The following is a 13,989-nucleotide window of genomic DNA, read 5'->3' as shown; positions in this document are numbered from 1 at the left end:
ATGTTTTATTAATTATGTATGTTTTATCTGTAAACCGCCTAGCTCACTATTTTGTGTATAAGAAGTATATAAATAAACTCACCCCATCTCAAAAAAGATATAGTGAAACTAGAAAAGATACAGAGAAGGGTAACAAAACTGATAGAGAGGATGAAACAGCTCCCTTATGAAGAAAGATTAAACAGGTTAGGATTCTTCAGCTTGGAGACGTGACAACTGAGAGGGGGGATACAATAGAGCTTTATAAAATCATGAGTCGGGTGAAACAGGTGGATGGGGACAGTTATTTATCTTTTCAAATAGTATTAAGACTAAGGGACAATCCATGAAATTAACAGGTAGCAGATTAAAAGCAAATCACAGAAAATATATTTTGGAATGTGCTGTAGGAGGATGTGGTCAAGTCATCCAGCAGAGATCTTTTTTTTAAATTTATATTCCACCTTTCATGGCACTTGGTGCAAAAGGGGTTTGAACAAACTGCTGGAGGAAATGTCCAGGAACCATACTTATCTAGGTAGGTTTGGTAAAAAAAATACTGCTTATCTCTGAGAGTGAGCAACAAAAAATTAATCTAAATTTTTGGGAGCTGCTATGTATCTTGTGACCCTGATTGGCCACTGCTAGAGACAGGATGCTGGGCTCGTTGGGCCTTTAGTCTGACCCAGCATGGCACATCTTATGTTAGGACAGATACAGAGGGTGGTGGTAAGGATAACAGCTGAAGATGGCTGGCGATCAAGTAGGCAAAGGCAATTGGGCAGATGGGAAAGCCAAGTGATCTTTATCTCCTAACAACTAACATGTAACTAGGTAACCCTGGGCAGCTTGCTTGAGATATCCTAAATCTTTCCTAGGTACCCTTTCACAAACGTTCACTCAAGTTAATGAGCTTGATCTCACTTCCATTTTCACACCTACTGATCCATGAAAATAACCCACAAATGCAAAATCTGATGGCTACTTATAATTGTCCTCTGCTTGGAATATGGGCAAGAAATAACTAAAGCAAAGTGTCTTGGTGAATATTATTTTTGCTTTAGGTACATACTTTCCCATCCCTATTTCTCAGAGCCCAAGAGCTGCCTCAGACATTCTAAAACCAGGTTAGCTTGCTTTGCTGATACCAGGTTAGCTTGCTTTGCTGATAGTGGGCTTCTGGGTATTACGTCTCCCTCCATTGCCACTGAATCTCGAGATGTGGCCGTCATACTAGTTAGGATGTTCCTGGAGAGAATGGCAACATTTATATTTATTTGTATTTCCCTAAAAAGAGGAATAAGATGCTGAAGATGATGACGACAAGATGCATTGTTTTTCATAAGACTCTGTAAAAGATTTCCAAAAGCCTTAGTATCCCCACTTCTTATAAAGGCATTATAAGCCCACTGTGTGTGTCAATGAGGAAGAGAAGGCAGGGAGATGGTTGTTGTTGCTATTGCTGCCACTGCTATGGGCTTCTGTTGCAGACTCCTGGACATATGTCCACCTAGGACCTCAATAATTATACAGATACAGCAAGAACACATTCAATAGCATTTCTGTAACATCACCACTGATTCTACAAATTCTTTTGAGAACAATTTGCCCATAGTGGCGTCCTTATTAAAACAATAAATAAAATCTAATTAAAACAACAATTTGCTAAGTGGCTATAATTTGTTGGCAACTAAGATACAGATTGTCAGTGTTAAGACTCAAAAGGAAGACCATACAAGTAATGATAAAATGGCCAGTCAATGATATCCTGTTGCCACGGTTATTAAAAGGGAAAACTTTGAAACCATTCTGTATATTACATAAACACTAAGGCAGCAACAGCCACCGGCAACCCGTGATTTGTATGTGGCTCGCTGAAAGATAAAATTCAGTTCCCAGTGGCAGCAGCATTATCAGCCCAGGGAAGCTAATCGGCTCTCGCAGTCAGGAAAGGGGTCACTGTCGTCAGTTTGTGTGGCTGAATGAAAGAGGAGACTATCATTCAGGGCTGCAATAAAGGTGGGTCAAGCAAGAGGGCACACATCCTGGTGCCAAGTTCCACCCTCAACAAATGCACTCCTCCAAATCCATGGGATGTACTGGAAGTGCAGATGTCAAGGCGGCCAGAGGCAAGCAGCTGGTGGAGCAGACTAGAGTGGCATCATGAGATGATACTGTAACACCCCCTGTCACATACATAATAAATACAATAAATAACAGACAAAAGGACATGGCTTTTTACAAAACAGCAAATACTACATAAACATAACAAGCATGTATTCGTAGCTACTTTGTTGACTAAAGAAATGCATGCCTGAATAAATGAGTTTTCAATTGGTTTTTTTAAAGTCTTTTGAATCTTTTATAAGACACAGTTCTTGAGGAAGTGAATTCCATGTTACTGGACCAGCCACTGAAAACGCACATTCATTAATCTCAGTCAAACGCATGTATAATGGAGATGGCACATACAACAGACTAGTGGGGACAAGGGGGGATAACAGAAATTGAGAGACTGGTGGAGATGTGAGGGGTAGGGAGAAGACAGAGAGAAAGAGAGAGCCTGGAGGAAATAGACAGGGGGGTGGAGGAAAGAGAAAAACTGGTGGCGATGAGGCATGAGTGAGGAAGACAGAGTCTGGTAGGGAAGAATGGGAGCATGAGGGAGAGAGTAACTGGTGGGGACAAGGGGCATGAAAGAGTGACTGGAGAGATTGGGGGAGTGAGAAAGACACTGGTGGGGAGGAAGGAGTGAGAGAGATTGGAGAAGACAGGGTGGGAATATTAAGAGAGAGACTGATAGGAACAGAACAGAAGGGGATTAAGAGACTGGTAAAAACAAGATGGGAGGGACAGCAATAGAGAGACTGGTGAAGACAGGATGGGTGGGCCCGAAAAAGAGAGACAGACTGATGAGGCCAGTATGAGTGAACTGAGAAACTGAAAGAAAGGGAGACTGGTGGGGATGAGGTGAAGGTTGAGAGAGTTGGCCTTTCCTTTGGGAGGGGGGAGGGAAGGAGGATACCTCTCCCCCCAGCTCCTAAAAGGTGATGCGCTCTGCTGCTGTCAATTCAGATTTCATGGTTCTTAGGATGTGAAAGGTTGCCCACCCCTGCTCTAAAGTATTTGGTTAATTCAAAATGAGAATTTTACCTTCTGATTGGTTCTCTTGCAGCCCCCTTATGCCACCAGTGGATTATCATCTGAAGTTGGAAGTAACTGGTTTCCAGGATTTTGACCGAAAGCTGAGGTCATGTGATTTTTCGAGTATTAGTAAATCAAAATAAAAAGTTTTTCTGTTTTTTTATTTCTATGCCACCTTTTTCTCCCAAAGTAAATCCAAACTATTTACATCATTCATGAAAAACAATACAATACATCAAATATAAACAAAACATGCAATAAGAGCAAGTTTGCTTACTATAAACGGTATTTTCCGTAGATAGCAGGATGAATTAGCCATGCTGTTCTGGGTGACGTCACTGACAGCGCTCTAGCGGACATAGTGTAGTCTTGAGTTAAAGTTTTTAAACTGCTGTGGCTGTGCGGCACTTCCAGTGTGAAGCGCGTAACGGTCTCTTCAGCTAATAATAAAGCGAGATGGTACTGAAGGTAGAAGAAGCAATTTGGAGAAGAAAAAATATGTCCAGGGAGGAGGGTGGGAATGAATAGCTAATTCATCCTGCTATCTACGGAAAACATCATTTAGAGTAAGCAAACTTGCTCTTTTCCGTGGATAAGCAGGCTGAATTATCCATGCTGTTCTGGGAGTCCCAAGCATAGGGGAATACTTTTTTTTTTTTTATTTTAGCGGTCTGCTGCCATTCAGTATCATGAGGAGTGGAATGGCATATTGTATTATTTATAATAAAAAATTTTGTTCCCTTACTCCTATGTGAACATTTTTTTTTTTTAACTTAGTACAGTCAACAGAACTGCGTGTCCCAGAGAACTGTCTGAAGAAGTCTGCTGGTCCAGGCAGTAATGTGAGGTAAAAGTGTGGACTGAAGACCAAGTCACAGCTCTACAGATGGGCACATTATGTAAATGTGAAATAGAGGAAGCTGTGGCTTGCAGTTAGTTAAGCCGAAACTGAATTGGGCAAGGGTTTCTGTGCTGAAGTGCAGCAAAACTGGATGCAATTAGTGATTCAATTAGATAACGTTCTCTTGGAAACGGCTACCCCTAAAGAGTTAGGGTTGAAAGAGACAAATAATTGCAAGGAACGACAATGAGACTGAGTTCTCTGTTTGTAATAAGCTAAAGCTCGTTTTCAGTCCAAAGTATGTAGTAGTGCTTCCCTTTTGTTGTGTGTTTTTGGAAAAAAAAGGTCAGCAATGAAATAACCTGATTGATGTGAAAAGCAGAGACCACTTTAGGGAGGAATTTGGGATGAGTCCTGAGTACTATTTTATTATGATAAAACTGTAAGTAAGGCGAGAAATGAACCAAGGCCTGGAGTTTACTCACTCTGTGGGCCAAGATGATAGCTGTGAAAAAAATCACCTTCCAGGTGAGATACTTCAAATGAGCAGATTGTAGGGGTTCAAATGGAGAAATCATCAGAGCTGTGAGAACTATGTTCAAGTCCCAGGGAATCGGAGGCTTATGTTTTGGAGGTTGGAGATTAAAGAGGCCCCTCATGAAATGAGAAATCAGGGGGTGCGAGCCACCGAGGAGTCCTTTTCCCTCTTAATGTAAGCCACGTTAGCAATTAGGTGGACTCTAACCGAAGATGTCGCTAGGCCCGATGTCAAAAGGTGGAGTAAATAACTGAGGATCTCTTTGGAACGCAAGGGAAAGATGTCTATGTGGTGAAGTCGACACTACTCAGCATATCTTCTCCATTTGAAAGAATAATTATGTCTAATCAATGATTTTCTTGCCGCTATGATAATTCTCTGGATATCTACAGGAAGAGTTAGGCCTTGTAGGATCTTGTGCTCAACATTCAAGCTGTCAGATGGAGGGAGGAGTGAAGAGGATGAAGACGACAGCCATCCACCTGGGACAAGAGGTCTGGGTCTTGACTGAGAGCTAACAGATCGCTTTCTGAGTATAGTACCAGATAAGCAAATTCATGGTTGTCTCGACCAAGCCAGAGCTATGAGGATCATGCGAGCTCTGTCCTGTATCATTTTTTTTAACTGTCTGTGAGATTAGGGGAATTGGAGGAAACGCATAAAGAAGTCCCCTTCAACCATGGAATTAGGAAGGCATCTTGAGCCATTCTATACAGGCTTAGATGAACTGAGCAGAATTGGCGTACTTTCTGATTTTGTTCTGTGGTGAAGAGGTCTCTCCAAGGTAGTCTCCAGCGTATGAATATTTGGTGTGCTACAGATGGATTGAGGGACCACTTGTGAGGATGGAATACTCTGCTGAAGTGGTCTGCTGGAGTGTTCGCTATTCCCGATATGTATGTGGCTCTCAAGGTTATCCTATTGATGAGTGCCCACTCTTAAATCCAGGCTGCCTCCCTACACAGGAGCCAGGAACCTGTTCCACACTATTTGTTTATATAGTACATGGCCACTTGATTGTCCGTATGAATCATTATGGCATGACCCTGAAACAGATGTGTAAAGGCCATTAGTGCATATCTCATTGCCCTGAGTTCCAATAGGTTGATATGGTAATGAAGCTCGTCCTTTGACCACTGACCTTGTGTCTTCTAGTGAAGGAGATGACCCCCCCCCCCCCCTTGTACTGAAGTGTCAAACATTAGAACCAGGGCAGGATCTTAAAGAGCTGCCCCCATGGAAAGGACCTTCTGATCTAACCAAGTTATGTCCTTTTGCATGGAAGGAGACAGGATTATAACTGTGGACATTGGTTGAAGATATTGGGTCCATTGACATTTCAAGCCCCATTGTAGGCTCCTCATGTGTAGGTGATTGTGAGGTATTATGTGAATTGCTGCAACCATGTGTCCCAAGAGTACCAGGACTTGGTGAGCAATGGCCCTTGACTACAGAAGTAAATTTGTACATAGCTGATGAAGTCTATTGATTCTCTTCAGAGAAAGGAATGCTCGAGATTGGATCGAGTCTATTTTGGCTCCTATGAACTGCAAAATCTGTGTCAGTTTGAGTACAGATCTCTCGTAGTTCATGAGGAATCCTAATGATTTCAAACAAGTTATTGTGGACTCCAGATGTTGACAGAGATAGCAAATTGGGAGCTGCAATCAGCCAATCATCTAGATAAGGGAAAATGTGAATCCCCTAACGTCTGAGATGAGCTACAGCCACAGCCAGGCATTTGGTAAAGACTCTCAAGAGCTGAAGCTAGACCGAATGGCAGAACCTCGTACTGTGGTTTAAATTCACCTAGAAGAACAGGAACCGCCAAAAGGATAGGTGTATCGGGATGTGGCTATAGGCATCCTTGAGATTTGATGAACACATTCAGTTGTTCCATTGTATAAAGGGGAGAACTAACTTGAGGGATATCATCTTGAATTTCTCTCTGCGCAGGTACTTGTTCAGGGAGCACAGATCCAAAATGGGTCAGAGACCTCCTGAGCACTTTGGTATGAAAAAGTATTGGGAGTAGTATCCCGTGTTGACCTGATGTTCGGGTACCAGCTGAATAGCCCTTTGCTGGAGTAGAGCGCTGATCTTTTGCTCCAGAAGAGTTGACTGAGAAGTATCCCTCAGCTGGCCATTAAGGCGTAGAAGGGGAGGGTGATATAGGAAATTCAAATGCTAACCCTCGTGGATGATTCGAAGAACCCACTGATCTGATGTGATTTGTGTCCAATGTGGAGTAAATTATTTTATCCTGCCTCCTATCCGGAGAAATGGCTGTGGCTGAGCATCTTTCAAACAGACTGAGGGGCTTTTTGAAGGACGCACTGGGTGGGCTTTTGCTGTTTCCTATTCCGTGGGTGTGGTTGAGATGGTACAAGTCTGGGTCTGAGCACGTTTCTGCTGGAACGATTGGTATTGTGGAAGTCTGTATGGGGGCGGAAATACTTGTACGGCTTCCTCTGGGCATAGTACGGTCTTCGATAGAGCTGGTAGAAACACCTGGACGCCGTTTGAGGATCCGAAACGGCCGACAGAGATTGAACTGCCACATTCTGGTCCTTGAGTTGCGTTACAGTTTCTTTAAGCTTCTCTCCGAAGAGATTATCTCCCGAGCATGGGAGGTTGGCCATCTTGTCATGTACATCATCCCTAATGGAACTAGAGTGAAGCCAGGCAATCCGTTATACTTCTATGGTAGTTGCAGAAGTCCTCAAGGATGTTTCAAGGGATTCATATACTCCTCTAAGCAAATGCCGTAGGCCCTCTTGCATGTTGTAGAAAGGTTGAAGGGTAATTTCCTCTCCTGATTCAGACCGCACAAATGGTTTTAATTGCTGGAGGGTTTCATAAAAGTATTGCACCATATAAAACTAGTGCTGCTGAATGCGAGAAGTTAACATAGCACTCTGGAAGGTCTTCTTAGCGAATTCATCCAGGATCCTATGTTCCTTGATTGGAGGAGTGGACACATGTAGCCTATATTTCTTAGACCTCTTCATCGCAGATTCAACAACTACTGAAGCATGAGGGAGTTGAATGACGCCGTAGATTGGCGATTTCTGTAGCCTGAATTTGAGATCTAGTTTTCGGAAAATAGGGAGGTTGGAATGGGGGGACTCCCTCGTCTTTGCTAAAAGCACATATATTAGTTTATGTGAAGGCAAAGCTGAAGGTTCATCTGGGACTTCCAGAATTTTTAGAATACCAAAGACCTCTTCCTGAGGGTCTGGAATTTTATGGACTTCTACTTCCAATCGGTTTCCCATTTTCTTTACAAACTTATAATACGTGAGATCTTCGGGTGGAGAGGAGTGATTGGGAGGTTCCTCAGTTGTATCAGATTGAATTCCCATTGAACTGGCTGGTGAGTTATCTGGTGGAAAGTCCAGTTGAGCAGTTGTCAGAGAGTGGTGGCCTACACTCAGCTGCGCTGTCTGGGGTTCTTTATTTGGGGAAGGTAGTGCTGGATCCCCCTCCTTTTATTTATTTTATTTATTTATTTAAAATCTTCTATACCATCGTTAAGTAGTATACCATCACAACGGTAAAGCTGTATAAATTAATTCAATCTATAGGAAGTGCTATTAAATTCCGGTGACATAGTTACATAATAAAGACTATTTGCAAAAGTTAAAGATCTTGTCCTTTTCAACGCTTCTCAGTTTTAATTGCATATATATAACTATCGTAAAGTATGATTTTTTAATAAAACACGCTTATTGAGCATAAAGGTGCTGCGTTCTGATGTGCTGCTGCCAGAATTCATATTCTACTATCCACTGCTCTCTTTGTAAAATGCTTGTTTGTAAAGCCAGGTTTATAAACTCTTTTTAAATACTTTTTAAACTTTTTTTTTTTTCTAGATCCTGGAGATATGGAGGAGTAAGCTGCAGATGAAGTTGAGAAAAAAGGTGGATGATGATGGAAGAAATTTGTGCTATCGCCTGTTGGGAGTGTTGAATAAGTGGATTTGTGATAGGCGCTGAAGGGCGCTTATTCTGAGGGGAGTGAGAGTGGCTGCAATGAGGTGTTAATCTGGTAGATAGAATATTGGAAGCTGGTTACGGCATCCAGGAACCCTGGTCTCGGTCAGGGAGGGGAAGCCTGGGTGAGATACCTTCTTGAAGGGCAAACTGTTGAAGGTGCAGATAGTAGGACAAGTCGGAATATACTGAATGATTGTTCTGAGATGACGCTGACTGTGAACTTACAGTCACTGGTTTTGTAGGGAGACCCAGGGTGGTTGCGATAAAATGTCCTGGAAAGGATCAGTTTGCCTGGGTAAAGACCTTAGAGAAGGCTGAAAGGGCTTGGGAATGATCTGAGATATTGCCCCTTTTTTCTCCCACGAAGAATGCATCGAGGGGTCTCGGTGCTTGTGCCGATGCGTCTGCGTCGACGCAATGTATAGATCAACACAGTGCTGGATGAGTTGAGTCGATATCCCTCAGTTTATGCTTCACAGGAAGAGGCAAAAAGCATGCCCTGAGGTACTTGGAGACGCTGTATGTGCTGGAGTCTGTGCCGATGTATTAAGCGTAGAGGCCTGCATCGGAGCTTCCTGCATTGAGGGACACGTGGATTAGCCTTGCTTCGAGGCGTGCTCGGGTGCGTCGTTAGAGGCACTGGCATGCTCCCTTTCCTGCTCCGGCCTTAGTTGCTGTGACTCATCTTGGCCCCGATTCTCCGATAGCGGCTCAGACTGCTTAACTGGTCGTTCCCCTGAACTTGATTTGGGCCTTTTAGGTGCTTTGGCAACCTTGGCCTCTGGGATCAGTGGATGTTTCCTACCTCTGGGTTCTACCGAACAGGCCCTCCTGGTGCAGAAAGAGGCGTGGAGTTCGGGCCCGGCAACAAATGGATGGAACACTTCAACGAGGGGGTATAGCTTCCTGAAGGAGAAGCGCTATCCCGATCTCGAAGGCCTGCTATCTTCACCACACTTTGTCTCCTTGCTTGAGGAGACATGCGGCCACAGTCCTTGCAGGCTGACTGTTTGTGATCCAGACCTAGGCAGATATAGCAATAGTTATGATTATCAGTGACGGACATTATCTGTCCGCACTGATAATACTTAAATCCCGTTCGTTAGCACTTAAAAGAGATGTTTTGGGGATCACTACTGCAAAGTACAGCAAGAGTAAGAGAAGAAACTGAAGAGACGCGGCGCAACTAAAAAAATGTCCTTGTCCAAGCGTGGAAGAGAAAAAAACTGAAGAGACCGTTACACACTTCACGCAGATTAAAAACGCTAACTCAAGTGGAGGAGTAGTCTAGTAGTTCGCGTAGTGGGCTACAACCCAAGGAAACCAGGGTTCAAATCCCACTGTCATTCCTTGTGACCTTGGGCAAGTCACTTTACCCTCTGATGCCTCAGGTACAAAATTAGATTATAAGCCCTGTGGGGATAAGGAAATTCCTACAGTACCTGAATGAAATCCACTTTGATGTATACTTTGAAGTGCCAAAAAGCGGACTATAAAAAAAACCAATCTAAATCTAATCTACACTATGTCCATTAGAGCGCCATAGGTGATGACATCCAGAACAGCATAGCTAATTCAGCCTGCTTATTGATGGAAAAAATGTATCCCTAATACTCACCTACCCCATCTCCTACTCTCAGTAGGACACATCACAAAACTAAAAATATCACTCCTTTCCCAATAATGTAATAACATTTCCCAACAAAGGAATATATAATAACACTGCTTCCAACATCAAACAAATCAGTATACAATATAGTATCCTCCCTCAAAGCAGCTGAAGAAAGTGAGGTGTAGGCTAATCAGAGGACAAGTGAAGTTAAAGAGATGGCGGTGTCAAGTAGCTTTGTATGGAAAGTGATGCCAGAATCAAAAGATAAAAGAGTCCTAACTTAGCTCCAAGTGTCAGCAGTGCAGGGATTATCATTTCCCTCTCTGTGCTTACCACTGCACATTTTTTTTCCACCAATAAGCCTCCACCATCCATCTAGATCCCTCCTCACTATCCCTCCTGCTCCCCATTTTCTCCTTACTCTTTCCTTTCCACCTTCTACTTCCAAGGTATTAGCAGGAGCAGCTGCAGAAGCACAAGCTGTAGGGATGCTGAGACAATGCTGCATGCCCTGTCCTTGATAACACACTACTTATCCTCCTCCTCTTCTATGTACAGTGCATGCGTCTGCTCCAAACAGGAAGCATGCACCAATGGTAAAGTAGAGAGAGACAGGGAGCTTAGGTTTCTCTCAGAAGCCAGCTGTTCCAGGAAGGAGATCAGGGGAGGGAGAATCAGGTGTTACGTAAGTGCTGCACACCTGCAAAAAGGATTTTTTTCCTGGAGGCCTGAGCCCCAGTGCAATCACATAATTTGTAAGGTTGCTTGGATGTCCTGTCAAGCTTAGTAATGAATTAGTATAGATGGCCATGTGGGGCTTAATATGTACAAAATGAGTCTGCTCTGGATGAAGGCTTTTAGAGCATTATGAGCTGCTCTACAATAGGGTCCTGCAGAAGGCCAGAGGGATACTGGGAATAGAAAACAATAACATTTCTAAAAAGAGTATATACATTTCTATGAAGTGTTAGATACCCACAGCAGTATTTTCCAGTATAACTAAGTTTATGTTTGGCTATGCTGATGTGCTGCTTAATAGCCCTTTTTTTTGATTGACTATAAAGATGTGCTCATCATCGTTCCATGCAGGTTACCTTAGAGTTTGAGGTGGATTCCAGGAAACAAAGTCTGTTGCCAAATCCTTCCGCAGCAAGACACAGTTTCTGCTGTTCTTTGTGAATGGTGGCTGTGCACTGCAGAACCACTTCGTCATCCTGCCACAGAGCAAAGACAAAAAGGGATCGTTACTTTCAACAACTATGCACCACTGTTCAATGATGACCTGCTGCAGGTGTGTTCTGAAGCACAAAGCTAGAAGCAACCACTCAGCAATTTTCTGGGATCAGGCTATTCATTAGCAATTGAGAGCTGTCCATGTATGTTCAGACAGGTTATTTTCAAGCACCAGGACGGAGTGAAAAACAGTGACAATATATGCAAAGCTGATCCCTATTGACAAGATAGACCACTGAAGGCAACTTCCCATTTTCCCGCATGTAATTTTGTGCTGCAAAGCCATTCATAAAAATATGTTAAATTGCTAATGAGCTGAAGAATCCTGCAAATCAGCTCAATAGAAATTTTCACAGAGCAAAATAACACAGAAAATTGTACAAAAAGGTGATTTTTCATAAAACTTATCTACACCTCTGGGAGGTGTAGTTAATTTTTTTTTTTTTTTTGCACGATAAACTCCACAAATTCACATCGACATTATTGCAAAAAATTTCCATATTGTTTAAATGAGCCAGTATTGTGAGAAAAACAGTTGCGCTATACCGGCCCTTTTCCCATGAACTCACATGTGGGTTAGTACAGTGGTCCCTGGGCCTGTTAAGATTTTAGGGAACATTTTTTTTGACTAAAGTAGAATTTAAATAAATTCTCTCTGTATTATAAATGGAATGTTGTCCAGTAATCACACAACTACCTTTTTACTGACTATGCCCCCCTCTTTTTTCTTCTGCTTCTTCCTCTGAGGATTATAGCGCAGGGGTGAGCAAACCTTTGGAACCACTGCCCCTTTCCATTCATGGAGTAGTTGGTGGAGGCCCTCAAGGTGGATTACTGTATACATATGTAAATGTGCGTGTAGGTGTGCATACACACACCTAACACACACACTCACACACGTGTGAAGGGTATTCACTAGTGGCTCAAAGCCCCCATTTTATTTCTTGTCAAGCTGCTGAAAGCACTAAGGTCACACACACAGGCACAGAGAGGCAGATAACGTCCACCCAGACAGACATAGACAGACACAGAGACCCCACACCCAGACAGACACAGAGAAACAAAGATATTTCACATGGAGATACAGACTCCCACACGCAAACAGGCACAGGCATAGCACAGCTAGACAGAAAGACACAGACTGAATCAAACCACATCACACACAGAAACAGGGACCACACACACAGCCCAAAGCACACCAAACACAGAGACCCACAGGCCATACACACAATGGTAAGGGCTGGACATCTTTTCATAATAAAAAAAAGACAAGTGCCAGCCAGAATATTTTAGGAGCAGATAAAAACTCCATCCCACTCTACCCTTTTTTTTTTTGTATTTTTACCATTTTTTCAGTAATTTTTCCTATTTTTCTGTCAATTTTTGTATTTCTCATAGTTTTATTTTCTCATGTTTTGATTTGTTTTTTTGTTGTTTTTTTTTTTTTTTTTAACTATTTTACATTTTTTACCTTTATTTTCCATTCCCTACTTCCTTCCTCTCTCTCCTCTACTTCCTCATTCTCTCTGGCCTCTTTGCCAGTTTCCCCTCTCCAACTTCCCCACTTCGTTTCCCCCCTCCAACTTCCCCACTTCGTTTCCCCCAGCGGGCAACAGCTATGATCTCTTTCTCTGGGTAAGGACCCAGCAGCAGCAGGAACTCCTCCCAGGCTGGGCTGTGAAACACTGCAGTGGCTGCTCCCATGTCCAGTTCCATCACAGCAGAAGCAGCTGCTCTCCCTGGCTCCCCGAAAGATGCATGGCTAAGCCCTGGCATGCTTGCAATGACATCACTACACTCTAGCAGCTCCTTCCCTCCTGAGTTTGAGTGCCTCCACGGCACAGACTCAAATGCATGGTCCTTTTTTTCTTCCCTGATTGGGGAGCCAGTGTGTCACCCTTCAGCACCATTCAAGCCCCCTCCACCCCCATATGCTCACTCCTGTTGTAGTTGGTAAATCTAAATCGCTAATCAGTGCTGACTTAAAATGAAGGGAGGGGAAGACAGACAAAAACTGAACCAGAAACCACAACAAGCCAGAGACTCTGTATGCAGTGCAACAAAGAAAAAAGAGAAACATCACCAGTCCTCATAAAACAAATCAAGAAATATAAAACTAATAGCAGTAAAACCATACTAATAAAAAGAACAGATTTCAAACCAGCTGGAGAATGAAATATCAAATAATGAAAAACTCATATAAAAAATTTCCAGACACCAATAAAATATTTCAAAACAGCAGTCAGAAAGACCCAATAATTAAAAATAATAAGGATAAAAAACCGCTTTGCTCTCCATACCGGGAACGTTTGATTTCCAGGTACCCTGAGATTGTTCTGAATTAGCAGGAGGAAGTTGCAAGGGGGGGGATGGCTTGCAACTTTCTTCTCTCAGTCACACACAAGCTCTCTCTCTCACTTATATAGGCTCTCAATCACACATTTACATACTTTTCTGTCTTTCTTACACACAGATTTTCAATTACACACTTACATGCATGCTGCCTCTCTTTCTCTCACCCACACAGCCTCTCAGACACAGACACACATGTTCTCTCTCTCTCACTTATACACACAGGCTCATAGTCAGGGCCGGTGCTAGCTTTTTTGCTGCCCCGTGCAAACAAGTAGTACGCTGCCCCCCA

At 42.9% G+C, this 13,989-nt stretch overlaps 1 protein-coding gene across 1 annotated transcript in view; it reads right to left on the bottom strand.

Moving 5' to 3' along the window:
* Positions 1–13,989, bottom strand: part of RYR2 (ryanodine receptor 2) — a 1,771,220-nt gene that overhangs the window by 1,454,634 nt on the left and 302,597 nt on the right. Inside the window, 1 exon segment of the mRNA XM_029593907.1 lies at positions 11,207–11,326. Coding sequence (XP_029449767.1) covers positions 11,207–11,326 — 120 coding nt within the window.

Source organism: Rhinatrema bivittatum, chromosome 3, assembly GCF_901001135.1.
Source record: "Rhinatrema bivittatum chromosome 3, aRhiBiv1.1, whole genome shotgun sequence".
NCBI classification, from domain to species: domain Eukaryota; kingdom Metazoa; phylum Chordata; class Amphibia; order Gymnophiona; family Rhinatrematidae; genus Rhinatrema; species Rhinatrema bivittatum.
This window is presented reverse-complemented; position numbering and strand designations above follow the sequence as displayed.